General features: G+C 53.5%; 1 protein-coding gene across 1 annotated transcript in view; it reads left to right on the plus strand.

The window, feature by feature from the left end:
• SDC1 (syndecan 1) overlaps positions 1 to 1,210 on the plus strand; it is a 3,957-nt gene extending 2,747 nt beyond the window's left edge. Inside the window, exon 4 of the mRNA XM_044660359.1 lies at positions 338 to 1,210. Coding sequence (XP_044516294.1) covers positions 338 to 504 — 167 coding nt within the window. The 3' untranslated portion in view covers positions 505 to 1,210. The remainder of the gene's footprint in view (positions 1 to 337) is intronic.
• The last annotated feature ends 18,265 nt before the right edge of the window (positions 1,211 to 19,475 follow it).

Here is a 19,475-nt window from a genome sequence, read left to right on the forward strand (position 1 = left end):
GAGGCTGGGGGGCGGCTGGGGGAGGCCCAGCCAAACGAGAGCCTTGACGGGGGGCTTCCCACCTCCCAGGCTTTGCTGCCAGCAAGTCCTTCCCTTCTCCCCTCAAAAGCCAAAGGCAGCCGAGAGGTGTGGAATAACCCCTGCTCCTGGCCGGGGGGGGGGGGTCCTGGGGGATCGTGGGGGGATCCGGGGGGCCGTGGAGGGCAGAGCAACCCTGCCTGGGCTCCCCCTGAGGAACAGCTGGGGTGGGGATCCTGTCGTGCTTTCTGAAGGGCTAACTCTGCACGTGTGTGTGTCCGTGTGTGTCCGTGTGCCCGTCTGCATCACGCTCCCCCAGGCGTCATCGCCGGCGGCCTTGTGGGGCTGCTCTTCGCCGTCCTCCTGGTGGGATTCATGCTTTATCGGATGAAGAAGAAGGACGAAGGCAGCTACTCCCTGGAGGAGCCCAAGCAGGCCAACGGCGCCTACCAGAAGCCTCAGCGGCAGGAGGAGTTCTATGCCTGAAGGGCTGCGCCGTGCCTCGCCCCTCGCACACAGAACGTCTCCCCCCTGGCCTGGCTCCGCTCCGTCGTCCACTCTGGCCGGGCTCAGCAGAGGCCGGAGCCCAGGCTTGACCGCTCGGGGCTGGGTCTCTGCCCGCAAACTTGGGGACCGGAGGGGCCTCCAGAACAGCGAGAGCTCCGGTGGCCGCCCTCCTCCCACCCTCGGCACATCCTGGGGGACGGCCGGACCCCGGGGTGACCTTGGGCCGCCCCTGGTGGCCGGAGGAGGGAAGGCCTGGCGGCCTCCGGCCTCCCCCTGCTGCCCCCGATGACTCTTTTGCACATTCCACTGTCGCCCCACACTGTCCCCTCTGCTGGGCTTTGTTACTTGGGACCTAAGTTAAGGCCGTCCCCACCGCTCCCATCGGAAGGCCGGCCCGGGCGCGCCGCGCTTCTGCCTCATTTCCCCACGCGGTGCGGAGGCCGGGCCTCTGCAGGGAGCAGTGGCGGGCCGGGCTGGGGCCGCTCGGACAGACGGCGCCCAGACAGGGCCCTCGGCCCCCCCGGCTCCCCTCCGGGGCTTCTCCTGGGCCCGGCTGGCCGGAGGCGGCCGGCGTCCCTTCCCCGCGTGGTGGTCGTCTTTGGCTTTTGGCAAAGTTCTACTGAATCCAATGGGTTTTCCACGTACGGCGGGTTTTCGTGTTGTAATAAACTTTTAATATAAAGTAGCCGGAGCCCCGTCTCACCTTTCTCTGCCCGGTCGGCAGCATCGCACGAACGGGGTCTTGGGCCCAGAGGCCGTAGGGTTCGGTGCCCCATTTTATAGATTTCACAGGGGAACGTTGAGAGCCAAAGTTTCCCCTCGAGGTCCCGGGTGCTGCAGGCTCTGACTCCAGAAGGACTCGGGGTTATCCCCCAAGAAGGGTGGCCTGGCCTCCTTTGGGAGGGGAAGGAGTCCCCCACCTCAGACACAGACAAGCCAAGGCTCTGCCGGGCAGGGGTTTGTATCCCCAGAAGGCCCGGTAGCCAGAGGGGCACCCCGAGGAGGGCCCCTTCCTCAGCTGGCAGGAAGAACCTGGCCCGCAGGGGGACGCAGGACAGAGCTCGGGGGGCAGGAGCGTGTAGGGCCGCGTTCTGCCTCCCGGGGGCCCTGGGGATCCATCAGAGGTGCTTGAGCAGGGGAGGTGTTGGGCCCCCAAGTGTGTCACTGTGACCGGATGTGCCCTGCTGGGGCCTGCATGGAAGCAGCGGAAGGGGAAGAGGAAGAGGAGGGAACAGGCACCTGCTGCAGTGCACCAAGCACCATCTCCCAGGATCCTCATGACAACGTAATTAAAGCCTTTGGGTACTTCATTAGTTGATTGATAAGAGAGGGAGAAAGGAGTAAGGAAATAACATTCTCTCTGGGTCCTGAAGGGAATTGGAGGCGTCCATTTTGGAGGAAGTGAGATCTCGATACTTCCTCTGAGCTCTTCCTTTGTGAACCTGAGAAACTGACTAGAAGCCCTCTGGTCACTTTCAAGCCATTCTTGGCTGACCCCAACCTTGGTCTGTAGAAGTGCCCTTCCTGCCTGGAGGGCTCAGTCTGATCCCTTTAGTGTCCTCTGTCTCAAGCCTGTGTCCCAGTCTGTGTTTACCAGGCAGTAGCTGTTTGCCCAAAATATCTCATCCTACCCTTTACAACTCCTTATACCTCTGTGTTTATATTCCCTAAACTCAGTCATTCCCTTACCTCTCCTATCTCAATCTAGTACCTTCACCATTGTACCTTCCTTATCCACTTTACTGCCTTAGGGATCCACAAAAACCCTATCCCCTATTCACTCTACCTTTAGTCCCTTGCCTGCCTTATCCACTATTATAACCTTAGCTCTGGCTTAATTTCCTTATTATCTCCAGCCCTCGGTCTCATATTACCCTATTGCCCTATTCCCTTATAACATCTACACCCTATTCCCTTATTACATCTGGCAAACACAGTTAACAAAAACCTACGAATTCTAAAACAACAAAAATGAATCTGGCAAGAATAACTTTTATTCTAGGCAGTGTCTCCATAATGGCTTGTTCACTTATGCAAGGTTTATGTAATTTTTGGTTTGTAAAGGTCCCAAATCTAGTGCAACAAATGCTAGAAATATATGATTATTATAAATGGTTTGTCTTTACACTAGCCGAATGCATATGTTTCATCCCCACAGCTATTGCAATTATCTTATCTCTCTGGCAAATTCTTATAATCTCTAAGGCAGTTCTGATTCACCTGTGTAATTACTTTAAGACACGTCCTGAAAAAAGTGATACTGAATCCATGGAACTAGTAAAGAATATCAAGCTACTGTTCCAAGTGTTAAAACAAATTAGAGAGGGAAAAGAACTAGACAAGCACACAATCCTCCAACTGGAGATTGTGGAATCAAAATTTTTAGGACACAATAACATCGCAAAAGATCAATCAATCCAAAATGCCGTAGTCTCTGTATTACCAATTGTGGACAGGACTATTGTTCAACCAGGAGAGGGGGTGGTGCATGTAAAGACATACAAGGCATTTACTCCAAGCGATATGGAAGTTCTAAAAAGGCGATTCCCCAAGTTCTATGAAAAACCTTTCAAGAGCCTCAAGGAGTTAAAAAGGGTGTTCATTTTATTTAACCCTAGTTTTGATGACGTTGAATTTCTTTTGGGGGAATTTTACTCTCCCTCGGAAAAGGAAAAATTCCTCAGTGAAACTAGGACGAATCCCAATTTGGAATCTTGGCCACTGGTTCATGAAGACCTAGATTTTACACAACATGCCAATATGAGATAATTAATGAGGTGCAGAGCAAATTTAATTGAAGCCATGAGATTACATGCTAAAAGACCAAATGCATGGCAAAAATTTTGAAAAACTGAAGCAAGGGAAATAAGAACACCCAAGTAGTTTTCTGGATAGGGTCATCAAAGCTGCAGAAACAATCCTTGGTCTTAGAGACACACATGCCCAGGATACCATTGACCACATACGTAGACAGTTTGTGAAGGGAACCTCAATCCTGACACAAAACTATTTTAGACAGAGTTGTCCACAGTGGGAATCACTGCCACTGGAGGATGTAAGGCAACATGCAGCGTACATTCACGATTCAAAACAGAAACAGGCAAGATTGGCTAGACAGTCTGAAACAGATAAGGATGGAGTCATAGCTGATCTGAAACAACAATTAAAACAGGCAAAGTGGGAGAAAGAAATAGACGAAGTGAAAACTTTTGCTCTCCAAACAAGTAGGAGTCAAAATCAGTATAGGCAACCTACTAGCAACACCCAAAGAACAAAATCGTCCCCACGTTTCTATCTATGTGGTCGGATTGGGCAAGTCCTTCGATTTTATAGATTTAGGCAGCAAATAGATTTTTCTAGAAACCGCAAAATCAGAGAGACAGAGACAACAGAAAGACCTTTTATAATTCGAAATGGTCTAAAAACAACAATGAATCAAAAAAAAATGATGATAATAAACATGATGGTGCGTGTTGTAACCATGCATGTAAAAATATAGTCAAACCCCTTCATTAGATGATATGGAAAGATATATTCAAATGGGAATGAAACCTAAAAAATCATTATGAATCGAGTCCTGATTCAAAACTTCTAATGTAATTTGGGTGTGGCAGAGTCTAATATAAGTGAGGAAAGCAAAATGAGAAATCTGGGCAATATAGAGCAAGTGTCTAAAGTAATCTACACAGAAGATGAACATAGATCTGTGGTAGATGAGCAATGGGAAGAAATAATGCAAATGCGCAGAGAAATCTTTGGCAATAATAAGGATGATTATATAAGGGATCAGCTTTTTCATTTTATATCACACACATTGGGTGAGAAGCATAAAGATCAACCAGGCCATTGCAACAACTCACATCAAGAGATTTTGCAATCTGGTTCAGAATCATCAAAAACTCAAATTCCTCTCTTTATTCCAAGTATAACACAAAGGGGCAACTTGGATAAAGAACATTATGGTGAGGATTTACAAAGTTTCCGGAAAGGAACACTTTCAGTAATCTCGGGGGAATTAGGTGCCAAAATTCTATCCCATTCATGTACTTTAGATACAGTGTCACAGTTTGAGGTTGAAGAGCAAAACAGTCAATACGTTGGCAAAGATTTGATTTTAAAGATGCAACCCACTGAGTTGCAGGATGATAGCAGCTGTTTAGGAAATTCCACATCTGCCTTTCTCAACCCCCTAGCTACAGAATTTCATCCAAAACTTTGGGGAAGAGATAGGGAACAGTTGTTTTCTCCCGTAACCAGTGTGGCTAATCATAACAACAATGAAACTGTTGCTGTGATCGATAACAAAAACCACCTGACTTCAGTCACAAAAACAGCAGGGCATGATAGGGAACATCAGTCAGCTTTTGAATCAGTAGTTGTACCTGAAGTGTTGAAGGGAACACAATCTAACTACCACACATTCCTGGATACTACTGAGGGGAAAACTTCTGATTTGGGGCATGACAGTTCTTTAAATAGCAGAGTGGGCAGTAAATCAAATCAAACCTCCTTTTCTGCAGCCCTTAGTGAAAGCCAACATGAAATTTACACAAATGACAATGATTTACCAGCTCTCAATGAGAGAATGCTCTTTAAGCCTGCTTTCTGTATTCCTGATTCTAAACTGAACTTGCCGAATGGTGCTATAGGAAGTTTGAGTTTAGACACGAATGACCATATGCAACACTGGATCAATGATAAGTGTACACGAAATACTGAGGATTCTTTACTACCCCTAGTGCCAGTGAAGTCCAATGACAGTGGAGAACCATTAGTTACCCTAGAAATCGGGGAGGGACACTATGAAGGACTACTGGACAATGGTGCAACTTGTTCCTTGTTACGCGAGGCACCTGATGGATGCCAAGATCAAGGCAGTTTAAGAGTAAAAGGAGCTTCTGAGGTATCACAACAAGTCAACGGTCATCCTGAGCCGGGCACTGACCACTCCCTACTTCATGGCCACTGGGGAGGAGAACCCTGATCCACCGAGGCCCCTGGGGGACGATCAATAGTAAGTGTAGGTTCCAGGGCTAGGCGATGGGCTTAAGTGACTTGCCCAGGATCACGCAGTTAGGAAGTATCTTAAACCAGATTTGAATCCAGGACTTCCCATCTCTGGGTCTGGTTCTTTAGCCACTGAGCCACCTGGCTGCCCCTAGAGCTAACTGCTTTTGTTAATGTCCTAGAGTCCAGGAAGACCTGAATTCAAATCTAGCTTCAGACACTTACTAGCTGGGCAAATCACTTCACCCTGTTTGCCTCAGGTTTCTCATCTGTCAAATGAGCTTCAGAAACCCACCAGTCCTGTATCTTTGACAAGAACGCCCCAACAGGGTCACAAAGAGTCAGGCACAAATGAAAGGAATGAACAAGTTGGGTTGCATTCTTGCAACCAGGAAGACCCAAGTTCAATTCCTACCTCTGAAACCCACCACCTCAGTGCCCGTGGGCAGTCACTGGCTCCCCTCCCTCTGGCAGCACTCTGAAATGCTGTTCTAGAGGAACCGCTATCCTGTGCTGGTGGGAAGTCCCTTGAGGACACCCACATCTGGACCCAACAAATCCTCACCAAGGAAAGGCCAGGCTCCCTCATTCTGGGCTGCCCCAAGATGACCCCCATCTCCCTACTAAAGCCTCCTCTTGCCTTGACACTCCATGTTGCAAGTATAGAAATCCCCATAAGCTCCCCAGAATATCCATCCTGGATTCAAGGGACACACATCCAAAACCAAGCTTATGAGCCCCCACCAGTGGGTTCACCACTACTCATCAGTCCAAGGCCATAACTAGTTCATAGCAAAGGCATCTGATGAAATAGCATCGTAAGAAAAGTAGTGTTAAAGCCCCATAATTCTGGAGCATTCCCTTCCCTCCTTCCCTCATCCTCCCTCTTTCCATTTCTTTCTTTCCCTCCCTCTTTTCCTTCCTTCCTTCCTTTCTCCCTCCCTCTTTCCCTCTCTTTCTCCCTCCCTCCCTCCCTTCCTTCCTTGCTTCCTCCCTCCTTCCTCATCCTCCCTTTCCTCCCTTCTTTCCTTCCTCTCTTCCTTCCCTCCTCTTCCTCCCTCATATCCTCCCTCCCTTTCTTCCTTTCTCATAATCCAGATCTGTGATTTCTTCCACGTGGTGAAGAATCTCCTTCCCGCACATGGTCAGCTCCACAATTTAGGGGAGAAGTGACTTATGCTCCCAGCCACACCTTGCAGATATGCCTGAGGTGGAACTGGAATGCAATCTGCCCAGCACACAGTAGGCACTTAGTTGACAAGAAGAACTAGGTGGCTGATTAAGGGACTTGCTCAGACAAAGGTCTTCCATCCAGGATGTGCCAGAGGTAGAACTTGAATTCAGGTCCACCAGCCTTGAAGGGTCGCTTTCTCTCCATGGTGCTGCCTCTGTTTTTTAGCCTGGAATAGTCATAGGTGACCCCAATGGGCCACACTTTGGCTGGCGGGACTCTGGGCTCTGGAGGAATGGCTCATTTCCAGGGGAGAATATCTGTGTACAGAAGCTCTGGCTCTGATCTTAACAGGCCATGTTTTGTTCCCACAATAATGAGCTCATTTTAATGACCCCGATCCATTCATTAAAGCTGGTTTGTCAGGCTTTGTCGCCTCCTGAACTTTGGGCTGCTGCTCGATTTGGGGGAGCCTCTTTCCCCATCCAAATTCCCTAGGCTGAATCCATTCTGGAAATAGAGATGAGGCACCTACTATGTGCCAGCCCCTTGGCTCAGGGTGAGACAAATGTGCCTGGGCCTGGCCAGTCAGCCCGAATACCTGGATGGGCTCTTTGGCCAGGGTCAGCTGAGCTGGCACACGTGGTGGGCCAGAAGCAGGAGGGATGGCTCCATACAGGCCTTGTTTGACCCCTGGTTATACTAGCATGAAAAAGCCAGAGGTCCCTGTTCTGAGAAGCTTCTAGCCAAGTGGGGTGACACAAGCCATTCCTTGATAAGACTGCACGGGGAAAACAAAAGGCTGAGGAAAGACCCAGACAGAACATTCTAGGAACATGGAGGACACGAGGGTCCTTGTAGATGGGGGCAATCAAGGAAAGCTTCCTAGAGGAGGAAGGACTTGAGAAGATTCTTAAAAGAAGAGAAGGATGTCACCAGCCTAAGATGAGAAGGAAGGCCATAAATGGGGATGGGGAACGGTGCTACCTCCTGAGGCAGCCTACGATGCGGGGCCAGTACCAGACATGCGACTCCCTGTGGGAAGGGGCTAGGGACCCCTCTTCTGGGAAAGTGAGTGGGACGGCATGTGATGGAAGGGCCTCTGGAGCCCATGTTGACATTCTGTCAGTGGTTCTCTAGGCTCACCATAGCGCTAGGAGAAGCCCCTTTGATCACCGTTTCTTGGCTAGTTCCTTCTCTTGGCAGAATTCTGCTCTTGCTTCGCTTCCTTCTTCTGGTGAGAGACAACATCCTAAGAAGGGAGACAGAGCCTCTGCTCTCTGAAGACGGGAGACCCACAGCCCCCTGACGATGGGCCTCGGGCCTTTGCTTCGATGGTTCGCCTCTCTTTTCAGGGGAAAAAGATTTATTGGGAGGTTCTGACGTGGTAAGGCTTGGAAGGTCAGGAGAGGGGGTCTCCGGGAGGCCAGGAGCTCGGGAGCTGGAGTTCCTGCCCAGCCAGCAGCAACGCCTCGAGGAGCAAGGAGAAGCTTTTGGTAAAGAGTGTAGTCAATTTTCTTTTCTTTCCTGACATTTTGCAATTCATGTTCTCCTTGCTGAGGTGGTCCATCGTGCGATGTAGCTCCTAGCAGGGCTCTCAGGCAGTACATCCAGATTCTCCGTGTCAGGATGGAAGAGGCACATCCCACACACAAAGGCAATGAAGCGAAGGCTGGCGGGCCGGCTCTGATCTGCAATCGGATTCCCACAGTTCCTTCTCTGGCTATGGAGAGCGTTTTCTTCTTCTTTTGATGATGATGATGATGATGATGAGCCCTTGGGGTTACCTTGGGATTGAGCTTTGCTGCTTGTGGTTTGGCCCTTCACAGTTGTTCAGCCCAGGAAGTGGGTTACTGCCCGGAGTTCTGGTTCTGTTCCTTTCCCTTTGCATCAGTTCAGGAAGTCTTCTCAGGTTTTTCTGAATCCCAGTCATCCTTTCTCACGGTCCAAGATAATATCCCTTCACAACCTGCAACCACAACTTGTTCAGTCCGTCCCCAATGGATGGCCATCCATCCCCTCAGTGTCCAGTTCTTTGCCACCACAGAAATAGTTTTGTTCAAGCACACACGTCGAAGGGCACACACCCTTTATGGAATAAAAAGAGATTATTCATCCAATGAATCTCCAGCACAGTTGTACCCGCTCCCAGGTCCACCAACCGTGTATGATTAGTATTATTGTTAATTTATTGGAAAAATGTTCCCCATGGTCCCATGATTCACGTTCTTGCTCTCTCTCCCCCCACCCCTCGTAGCTGACACACATTTCCACTGGTTTCTTCCTGTGTCATCGATCAAGACCTATTTCCATAGCATTGATAATTGCACTAGGGTGGTCCTTTAGAGTCTACATCCCCAGTCACATCCACATCAACCCATGTGTTCACGCAGTTGTTTTTCTTCTGTGTTTCCCCTGAGCACCCAATTTTCGCACGTCCTCTCCCACATGGGTCCTTCTCCTCTTTGGTCACGTGAGCCGATCTGAGCGGGGTGAGGAGGTGCTTTGGAGTTCTTTCCATTTGTCATTCTCCTCTCAGTGGCGACTCCAGGGAGAGTTTTAGTTTCTTCACCTGAGAACTGCCTCTTCAGAGCCTTTGACCGTTTGTCGGCTGGGGAAGGGAGTAGCCTTTAAAAGTGACTTTTGGGACCAGCCCAGCAGTAGCCCTGGATGGGAACACCGTAGGAACAAGGCTGGGCTAAATCTGAGCCTGCTCTCCCCGAGGCCCCCGTGGTGGGTGCCCCGGAGCTATCGGGAGGGAGATGTGGGAGCATTTATCATCGCTGCACCTTCAAAGTCAATATCCCTGCGTTCTGGCTGCAAGCCAAGGGCAGCAGAAGAAGAACATGCCACCTCCCCAGGGTCCCCCTGGGCCTCCCTGCCAGGGAGGAAAGGGATGTGAGGGAGTGAGGCCGTTTCTGAGCAGCCTTCGTTGTTAGAAGTTCTTCCTTCTCTCAGATCTGCCTGTTTAGACCTTCCCAGGCCCCAGAGCTCCTGGTTCTGCCCTCTGAGGCTGAGCAGAACAAGGCCGAGGCTTCCCCCTGTAAGAGCCCTTCAAGCCCACGGAGACAATGATCCTGCCCCCACGGGCCTGGCCTTCTAGAGAGCCAGCAATCAATCAGTCGCTAGCCATTTATTAAATGCCTGCTGCGTGCCGGGCACTGGGCTAAGTACTGGGGTCGTAAAGGGGGGTAAAAGCTGGTCCCTCCTACCTCCACTGGGCTTCACACAGCATGGCGGGGAGAGTTCTTCTACTTCCATCCCCTTGAAATGAAACCCAGCTGACATTGCTGTGGAGGGACATTGGCCCCCTCCCCGCTCCTTTCAGGGGAGGGGAGACCCCTGTCTCCACCCTCTGGGGCCAGCGGGGGTGTGCCAGCTTCTCCCTCCCAAAGGCCCTTCCCTGGCTGGGGGCTTCTGAACCTTTTGGGCCATGGAATGCTTTGGCCATCCTCGAGGCCTGCCTTTTACAATTCTGAATTGGGGAAATACTAGCCTGAGTGAGGCGTTAGGAAAAATAAAGGCCCCCCCCCCATTCCATGGACCCTGGGTGGGGGCTCCACTGCCAGGGTCCAGCTTTCCAGCAACTTCTTCTCTCTGCAAATGAGGCTGCAAAAGAGATTATTCACCCAATGCATAAAAGCTCGGAGCCCTCCCAAACCCTTGGGTGGTTCTCTGCTGCCCAGCTGGAAAGGAGGCATTCCAGCCGCTAAAGTCCGGCTCTCCAGTGACTCTCGCTGGCTCTTTCCTGCGTCCATATTCACTAGAGCAAAGACATGAATTCAAGACACAACCAAAATGATTCTATCTTTATCCCCAAAGCCATTATTTAAAGAAAAGACCCAGGAAGCAAACAGAAAAGGGCAAAGGAATCCTCAGCGGGAAACCAAGGCAGGAGGGGAGAGAGGCAAAGCCCCACTGTGCCAGGCGTTTCTCTACTCCAGCTAAGGGCTGAGCCAAGGAAGGAACAGGCTCCAGCTCCCATCAGAAAGTCAGTTTCCTGGAAAGCATCCTCCATTTGCTGCGGCCCCAGCTCTCTGTCCGCCATGCTCACTCTCTCCTGCCTGGCCCAAAGAGATTTTAAAACCGAGGCTGCTGGGGGAAATGGCACCCTCCAGTTCCCATGCTAGAATAACGGCATCTCTTCCTGGAGAGGGAAAAACCAGGTTTCCCAGCCTTTAGGGCCTGAACCTCCCCCCCCCCCCCCCGCAAGGCAACTCATGCCAGCCTTCTCTGGTGCCTGTTACGCCAGAGCCCGAGTCAAAAGAGAAAATGAGCTTGGAGCTTGGTCCAGCGAAGTCTGTAGTGGATGACTCCATGCGGAACCTGGGCCGTCGTTGCTTCCCTTTCTAAATGCTCACCAACCATCCTTTTAATAGTCTGCTCTACAATTTTGCCACACACGCCCCCCCCCCATTTAAACCAGAATTCTCTCTACAGAAGGTCATCATGACATACGAGGGACCTTCTAGCCTCTCCCTGAAGATTTCCAGCCCTCCAGGCAGCCCCTCCTCCTTAGGCTCTCAGTTAAGAACTTTCCCCCAATATCCAACCTAAACGGGCTATTTCCCAGCTCCCTCCTGCCCCGGCCCCCCGCGGCTCCTGCTTCTGTCAGAAAAGGAAGAGCAGGAAGAATGAATGAAAAGCCGGCATTGGCACACTTTGGGGGGGGGGTGACAAATCATTTAGCACGTGTCACAGCCCTCCCTCCCCATCTCAACCCTCCCTCCGGCTCCTCCTGCCTGCCCCTGGCGGGGGGGGGGGGGGTGTCGGTGTGTGCTTCTGGCCCTGTGCGGGGACGTTGGAGGACGTCCTCCTGGGCAGAGGCAGCAGCAGCGGCCGCAGCTCAGAGCTCCAGAGGCTGCTCTCCAGAAGACAAGATGGGATTCCAGTCGGGGGCTTGTCCCAGAGGCCGGCGGCCGTCTTTCCTGTCCTCCCGGGATCCCCCCTCTTCTCTAACACTGACGTGGGGAACAGTGAAAGGTCCTGCGAGTCTGTGAGGCTTATTTCTCTCCCCCCCCCCCCCCCCCGCCCTCACTGGGGAGAGTCCAGGAGGAAGAGAATGAGCAACTTTCCCCAGGAGCCAGTGAGTGGGAGGCCCGGAGCCTACTGCCCCTTCTGCCTGGCCGTGCCCAGGGCAGTTGGTTACTTATTGCCATGTGACTAGGCCTGGGTGAAACAGCAGATTGGGAGCTTAGAAGGGAGTCCTCAGTGGGATGGGGCGCGAGAGCGAATTCTGCCTGGGCAAATCTGCATCCATCACCCTGCCTAGACTGATGAGAGGCAGAGCTGGGGGTCACCCACTTTGGGAGCTTCTCCAGCATTAAAAAACCAAAACAAAGCAAAACACAACCACCACCTCTTATCTTCTGTTTTAGAATCAATCGTATGTGTTGGTTTTAAAACAGAAGGTAGTAGACCTAGACAACTGGGATCAAGTGACTTGTCCAGGGTCATACAGCTGGAAAGTATCTGCAGCCAGATTTGAACCAAGAATTTCCCAGCTCCAAACTTGGCTCCCCATCCACTGAGCCCCCAGCTGCCCCCTAGTATTGTTTAATAGAAGTTCGATGGCTTCGTCCCCTTTGTGAATATATGTACGTCTATATTTATAGCTTTTATTTCGTTGTCACGGCATGTACAGCTTTTGCAAGCATCAAACCTTTGTTCATAGCCAAGACTTTGAAAGAAGCAAAAGCAAATAGTTCAACAAACCAGACAGAGCATTACTGCACTGGATGGTACAAGGAATATTTCCTACCCAGAGTCCTTTGCTTCTGCAGAGTAGAGAGGGAGCCACTTTTCTCTTCTGGGCCATCGCTGCCAGGGTAGGTCTGGAGCCCTCCCCTGCGGCCACTCAGCTCAGGCTGGTGGCTAATTGCACCCCCTGGTGGCGGAGGTTCCCAACACCCAGGAAGGACCACACCAGCCAACCTGATTCCAGGGGCCCCGAGGAGCACAGACTCTGGACCCGGCTGGTCTTTAGATGCTAAATGGAGCTCCTCGGTGTAGAGAAGGGAAAGTGGCATGTGGGAGCGAGCGGGGAACAAAGGAGAGGAGGCAGAGAGGCTACACAGCTTGTTGGGTGTTGTGAGCCTCCATCACTGTCACTGCCCAGGCCCAAGCGCCTTTCTCCTTCTTCTCAGCCTCAGCCTCAGCCTCAGCCGGGGGCCTCCGACCTTCGGGGGTTTGATATGTCAGTCATTCTGGTAATCAGGGGCATTCTGGGGGCTTGGCCAGATACCCCATTAGGGTGATCCCCGGGAGCTGACACCCCCGCCCTGCCCCCTTCCCCAGCACACAGGTCAGCAGCTTCGTCCATTCTCTGCTCAGCTCCTCTCTCTTCGGCGCTCGGGAAGATGAGCCATGAATCCAAGCGAGGGCTCTCAGCTCTCTTCCGAGGGGCCTGGGAGGGAGGGAGGGCAGCTGCAATCTCCTCCCTTTCACTGAGGATGCTTCTGCTTAGAGTAGGAAAAGGTCTAATCTAAGACTAGCTAGTGTCAGGCAAAATTTGAACTCGGGTCATCGGACTCTCATGGTCCAGACTGAACCCTGCAGCCCAGAGTCCAACAGTATGTACCTGAACAAGAATTGCCTCTTTACTAGGGCCCACTGGGCCCCACTGGAAACAAGTGACAGGGAACTCACTACCTCCCTTCTGGTGAAGAGACTTTTCCTCCTGGCAGAGGCAGGATCCCCCTCCCTGCTGCTCTCACCCACGGGTGGGGCAAGCAGCCACCTGCCCAAGGGCTGGCAGCTGGGGCTCTCCTGCCAGGCTCCTGATTCCCAGAGCCTGGCTCCTTCCTCCCTGGTACTTGGGCACTGGAGACCTCCCCCCTCCCCCACCTCCAGACACCCTCTGGGTCCTGCCTGGCCAACTGGGAGCCCCAAGGAGCTCCCCCTCCAACCCCAGGCCAGTGGGCCAAGGCTGGCCAGCCCTGCTGCCCTGTGGGGCTGCTGCGGATGCCTAAAGGGCTAGGAGTGCCCCATGGGGCAGGGGGGGATGGCCTCCACCTGGGCCCAAAGACTTCTGGGGAGGCCCCAGGCAGCCCCCATTCCAAGGCCCAGCCTTGGAGTGTGAGGTCAGGCCAGGCCCCAGGAGGCTGGAAACTGGATTTCCCAGCTCTGATCTCAACCTGCTGTGCGAGGGCCCGGGGAAGTCCCTCCATCACCAGCCTGGCTTCCAGGCGCCTCCTCCCGCCCCCCTCCATCTCCTGGTACCCTGCGAGGGTCTCCATTGCCTTCGGAGGACCACAACACCTGCCTAAGTCTTCGGGACAGTTGTGGTTCCCACTTCTCCAGCCGGGCCCATAATTCATTCCTGTGGGGCCTGAGAGCCAGGAGGCTTGGGTTCGAATCCTGCCCCTGCGCCCTAGAAGCTTGGTCACTCTAAGTCAGTCTGCTTCCCTCTCCTGGTCTCAGTTTCCCCGTTTGTCAAACGCGGGGGTTGGGCGGTGCTGCCTGGAAGGTCCAGCTGTGATCTGCCCTCCCCAGTTCCCCAGTGGGTGAAAGGCCAGGCCGCCCCGGAAGTGGGGCTCTGGGCAAACTCGGCTCGGGAAGCCTGGGGCCACCCGCGGCAGGTAGGGGTCCTGCCCAGCCCCCAGCAGCCCCGAGGCCTGGCCCGGGGGTGGGGCAAAGCTCCGCCCCTGGCCTCCCCCCCCTTCTCCCGCCAGCGGACGCGCACACGGATCTAAAGTCAATAAGGGCCCAGTTTTTCCGGGCAGAGGCCGCAGCAAGTCCTGGGCACGGCGGACACAAATACGGAGAGGAGGGGCCGGGTGGGCCGGGCCAGGCGGGGCTGAAAGCGGGGAAGCAAGTGCGGGCCTGCCTGGCACCGCCCTCTCGCGAGAGCCTCCCCAGGCAGGCCTGCGGTGGGGGGGGGAGGGGCGGGGCCTCCCCTCTCCGAGGGTCTCCCGGCACGCGCCCCCCTTCCCCCCCCCCCCCCGCGCCTGCGGCCAGGATTGGACGTCGAGGCTCCCGTGGCGGGGCCTAAACCTGCGGCTCTCGTGGGGAAAACTACGGAAAGGACCCCAGAAGCGAATCCAAGACGGCGGCCCCGCGGCAGGGAGGTCTCCGGCAGAAGCCGCGGTGGAAGGAGCCGGAGCCGCAGCGCCTGACCGAGCGCGAGGCTTTATGGAGGGATTAATGCGCGCCAGCCTGCGTGCGAGCCCCAACGGATGCTGGCGGGCCCGATGCGAGGCGGCTCGGCTTGTTGACGCGGGAGGCCTCGGGGAGCGCCGAGAAGGCCCGGAAATCCCGAAAAGGGCCCCCCCGCGGCCCCCCGCCACGTGCGGGCGCGCGAAGCTGCCGGGCTCGGGGGCAGCCGCCTTCCCTTTGGCTTGCTGAGGCCGGCCGCGGCCTGGGCCGAACATCCCCGTTTATTGACTGCCTGAGCACGCGGCAGCTCCGCCCCCCTGAGGGGAGCTCCTGGAGCTGAGTCCCGGCTGCTCACGGCTGCTTTTGCTGCTTCCTGGCAGGATGACCCCGAGCAAATCCCTTCCTTTCGCTGATCCTCAATTTTCCCATCTGTAAAATGGAGACAGTACTTGCCAGTTCGTAAGTCAGTCAACAAACATTCGCTGAATAATCTACCCTGGCTCTTCTCTAGTGATAAGAGCAAACTCTGGCCCCTGCCCTGGAAAGGCCGGCAGAAAGGCGGGGTACCAGCCCGATGGAGAGAGGACAAATCGGGGGCAATCCCAGAGGAAAGGCACGAAGATTGAGGGGCATCAGGAAGCCCCGCTGCCTGGGAAGAAAAGGGGCAGAAATGAGGAGGGAAGGCATCCCAGGCATGGGGCGCAGCCCGAGAAAAGGCCTGGAGGCAGGAGACGAGGCTCTTGTTCAAGGACAGCCAGGAGGGGGTGTTCCGGGATGGCAGGCCCAAGAAGCCTGGCAAGTGTCATACAAAGAACCTAGACAAAAGGGAAAGAGATCATTCAAATACGGAAGGGAAAGCTGGGATTCGCTAGAGCCAGCTCCATGTTTATGTATTCCTTTACCCAAGGAGTGATTAGACTATGGTTTTACGGATTCCTGACTACTTTATGAAGATTTTAACGCTTTATGACGCCTACAAATACCTGACACTGACAATGGCGGAGTTTATAGCCCACCTGCCAGCCGTAGTGGTGACGTTAGTAACAGTAATGCGAGGGTCCCGGCACTGCGAAAGCTAACCCACCTGCTCTGGCAAAGGCACGAACAGCCGAGGGGATGTGGTCACACAGATGAGGGAACAACCTAAACTGATGATTGAAATGAATAACAAAACCAAGCAAGGTCAGGCTCTGGACGATCCTACAATTATGCAACTGGAAATCACTGCAGGCACCTACAGACCAAAGGCAAAACAGACTCCCGAGGCAGACGTGGTAGCTTCTGGCACACAAGCTGAACAAGAGCTACATGAGGCTGCACAGACAGAGAGTGGAGCAATGGCACCCGCCAGCGTGTCCTTGTTCCCAATCACTGATCAAACACAATTTAGAGCAGATGGGGAAGCCGTAAATGTGAGAACCTACAAAGCATTCACGGCACGAGACCTGGAAGTGTTGAAGAGGAGCTTCCCCAAGTTCTTCCTGTCCCCCCACAAAGCAGCAAAAGAAGGAAAACACACGTCCAGTCTCTTCAATCCTTCATACTCTGATGTGGAATTTGTACTCGGTGAATTTTTTACACCAAGTGGAAAGGCTACATTTACTGAGGAAACAAGAGCTAACAGGGATTTGATGGACTGGCCACGTGATCATGCAGACCCAGACCCGAGCTCACCAGCCAACGTGAGGGCACTGATTAAATGGAGGGCAGACCTACTAGCGGTGGTAAAGATACACGGAAAAAGACCGAATGGGTGGAACAAATATGAAAGGACGAGGCAAGCGGAGGACGAACCGCCCAAGTTTGTTCCTGGATAGGCTAGTAGAAAACTCAGAAAATCTCCTGGGATTCAATAGAGACTAGGCAGAAGAAGCTTTGCCCCATAGCAAGAGACAGTTTATCAAGGGAACTAGTGTGCCAGTTCAGGTCTGCTTTAGGCAGAGCTACCCACAATGGGAGGAATTATCTTTAGAGGACATAAAGAAACAGGCCACATGTATATAGGCAGGGAGGGGCCACCTTGAGGGGCTTTAAAAGCCAAACAAGAATTGGGGGGGAGGGGGAGGGCTTCTCTCTGGCCCACATGACCGTTCTCAGCTGAGGGCAGGTCTTGGGCTAGGCCCCTTCATGTATTCACTCAACTAACCTTGCCTCAAGCCTCTTGTGGGAGATCAGGAAGAGGCCCAGGTCTCAGAGAGCTCTTGGGTGGGGGGGGGCAAGGGGAAGGGGGCACTGGCCCCTCCCAGGAGCCCCCAGTGGAGTGCAGGCTCTGACATGCTCCCTCTCCAGATGGGGAAACGGGGCTCCTTCCACCCTGGCCACCCTGATGTGCACCTCTCAACTGAAGAGCTTCTGGCCTCTTCTCTGCTCGGCCCACTAGAGTCCTCACTCAAAACAAATGACTCAAACAGAGTCCCAGGCCTGGCGCTGGGATGAGCCTTGAAGGCCTTCTTTTATGGGGTTTCCCCAGAACAGCCGGCTCATGAGCAGTTGGGATTCGAATCCAGGACTTGAGGCAGAGGCCAGGGATGTTAGAGTAGGTAATCCTTTGAGGTAGGAAGGAAAGTGAGAAAGAGCAAGCATTTGGATAGCTCCTACTATGTGCCAGGCACCATGGATTGGATCTCATTTGATCCTCACAACAACCCAGGGGAGGAGGGGAGATGCTGTTAACCCCATTTTATAGATGAAGAAACTGAGGGAGACGGGGGTTAAACAATTTGTCCAGGGTCAGCAACAAGCAAGGATTTAAGGCCGGATTTGAACTTGGGTCTTCCACTCTATCCACTGGGCCACCAGCTGCCTCTGGAGGCGTGGAGGCCCTTACAACTCTCCAGTTCTGTGGCCCAATGGCTCTCCACTTCTCTATGCCCAGGGCCTCCTCTCCTGGAGTACATGGAGGCTGGATTAGGGCTCCCAGATGGGACTCACTTGCCCAGTGCCCTGGGATCCTGGGGTGACTGCGGCCAGGTTAGGGCTCTGGCTGGGGCCAGTCTCACATCCAGCTCAGCCTCCACAGCCCCTAAGGGTGCCTGGCAGCTGGAAGCCCAGGAAGGAAGAGGCAGAGGGCACCCCCTGCCTCTTTCTCTAATCTCTAATCAGGCCTCCACCACTGCCTCAGATCTGATGGATCTCAAGCTCCCTTTGAAGCACTCCTCTCCCGCCACCACCTCCCGCTGCCCTTTATAGTCCTCCCCCTATTGACAAGGAGTTATCCCTTCTCTGGGAATCCAGCCAGCTCTCCCTCCAAGGGCTCAGAGGCTCAGAGGCTTGGGGCTAGGAGGAAGGTCACTGAATCCCACTCCGACGTTTGAGTTTGTTTTTATTTGCTTTCCTTTATTCCAGTAATCCATTTCCACATACGTTTTCCTGGGTTACAGGAATCTCCTTGCCTTCCCCCCCCTCCCTCCCCCCTCCCGGAGCTGACAAGCACTTCCCCTGGGTTCCACATGGATCATCCCTCAGAACCCGTTTCTATATTATTCATTTTTGTAATAGAGCGATCCTTTAAAAGCCAAACCCCGACTCCTACGCCCAGATAAACGAGTGATGAAGCACGTTTTCTTCTGCACTTCTGCTCCCACGGTTCTTTGTCTGGAGGTGGAAGCATCTTTCTTCCAAGCCCCTCTCGGTTGTCCCAGGTCATTGCTCTGCTGACCATCCCACAATATCCACCCCATCAACTTAAAGTGGAAGAAACTGAGGCCCAGAGAGGTCCAGGTCTCAGACTAGGAAGAGCTTTGTGTAGAAGGTGAGATGTTAGCTGGGACCTGGAGCAGGTCAGGGAACACGGGAGATGGAGAGAGGGAGCGAGAGCATTCCAGACCGCCGCAGCCTGCCTGGAGCCACGCTAGAGAATCTTGTCCACGGATCAGCCCCAGGAGGCCGGGCCACTGAGTGGAAGGCCACGTGGCCAGGAGGAAGGTGTAAGAAGCCTGGAAAGCTGGGTGGGGACAGATGATGAAGGGCTCTGAAGGCCAAACCAGGAATTCGGTATTTGATCTTGGAGGTGATAGCAACTGGCTGGAATTTCCTGTGGAGGGGGATGGTGTGGCCAGACCTAGCATGAGGAAAATCACTGGTGACTAGATGGAGGATGGACTGGAATGGGGAGACACTGGAGGCAGGCAGACACGCTCCCCCCAGCAGCTGCTGCAAAAGCCCAGGTGTGAGGTGGCAGGGATCTCCCTTAGGCCAGGGACAGTGTCAGAGGAGAGGAGGGGCCATATTCAAGGGATGTTGCAAAGGAACGATTGGATGACATATTAGATACGGTGGGTTGAGGTGGACCCTTAGAGGGATGCCATGAGGTGGCCACTCGAACTCTCTGGTCTTGGGGAATAGCCCTGGGGATAACGCTATAGCTCAAGAGCCCCCACTACTGGATTTCCCATCGCTGAATCACTTGATAATATAACTGGCACATTTACTGACAAAGCCAATCCCTAATATTTCTAGAACATTCCCCTCACAAGCCATCGTCCCACCAGTGCACATAGCTTCTGTGAGAAGCCTGCGCACACCCCCAAAGACCCAAGGCTCCAGGATGGCACCCAGCGAGGCCAGGAAGAGGCGCTGTTTGAGAAATGGGGCCTGGTGGCTGCTTTCCGTCTCGGGGACCATCTGGCCGACTCCCTGAGGAAGAGGGTGTCTGTGCAGAATAGATGCTTTGCTG

The sequence above is a fragment of the Gracilinanus agilis genome, chromosome 2 (assembly GCF_016433145.1).
Source record: "Gracilinanus agilis isolate LMUSP501 chromosome 2, AgileGrace, whole genome shotgun sequence".
Taxonomy (NCBI): domain Eukaryota; kingdom Metazoa; phylum Chordata; class Mammalia; order Didelphimorphia; family Didelphidae; genus Gracilinanus; species Gracilinanus agilis.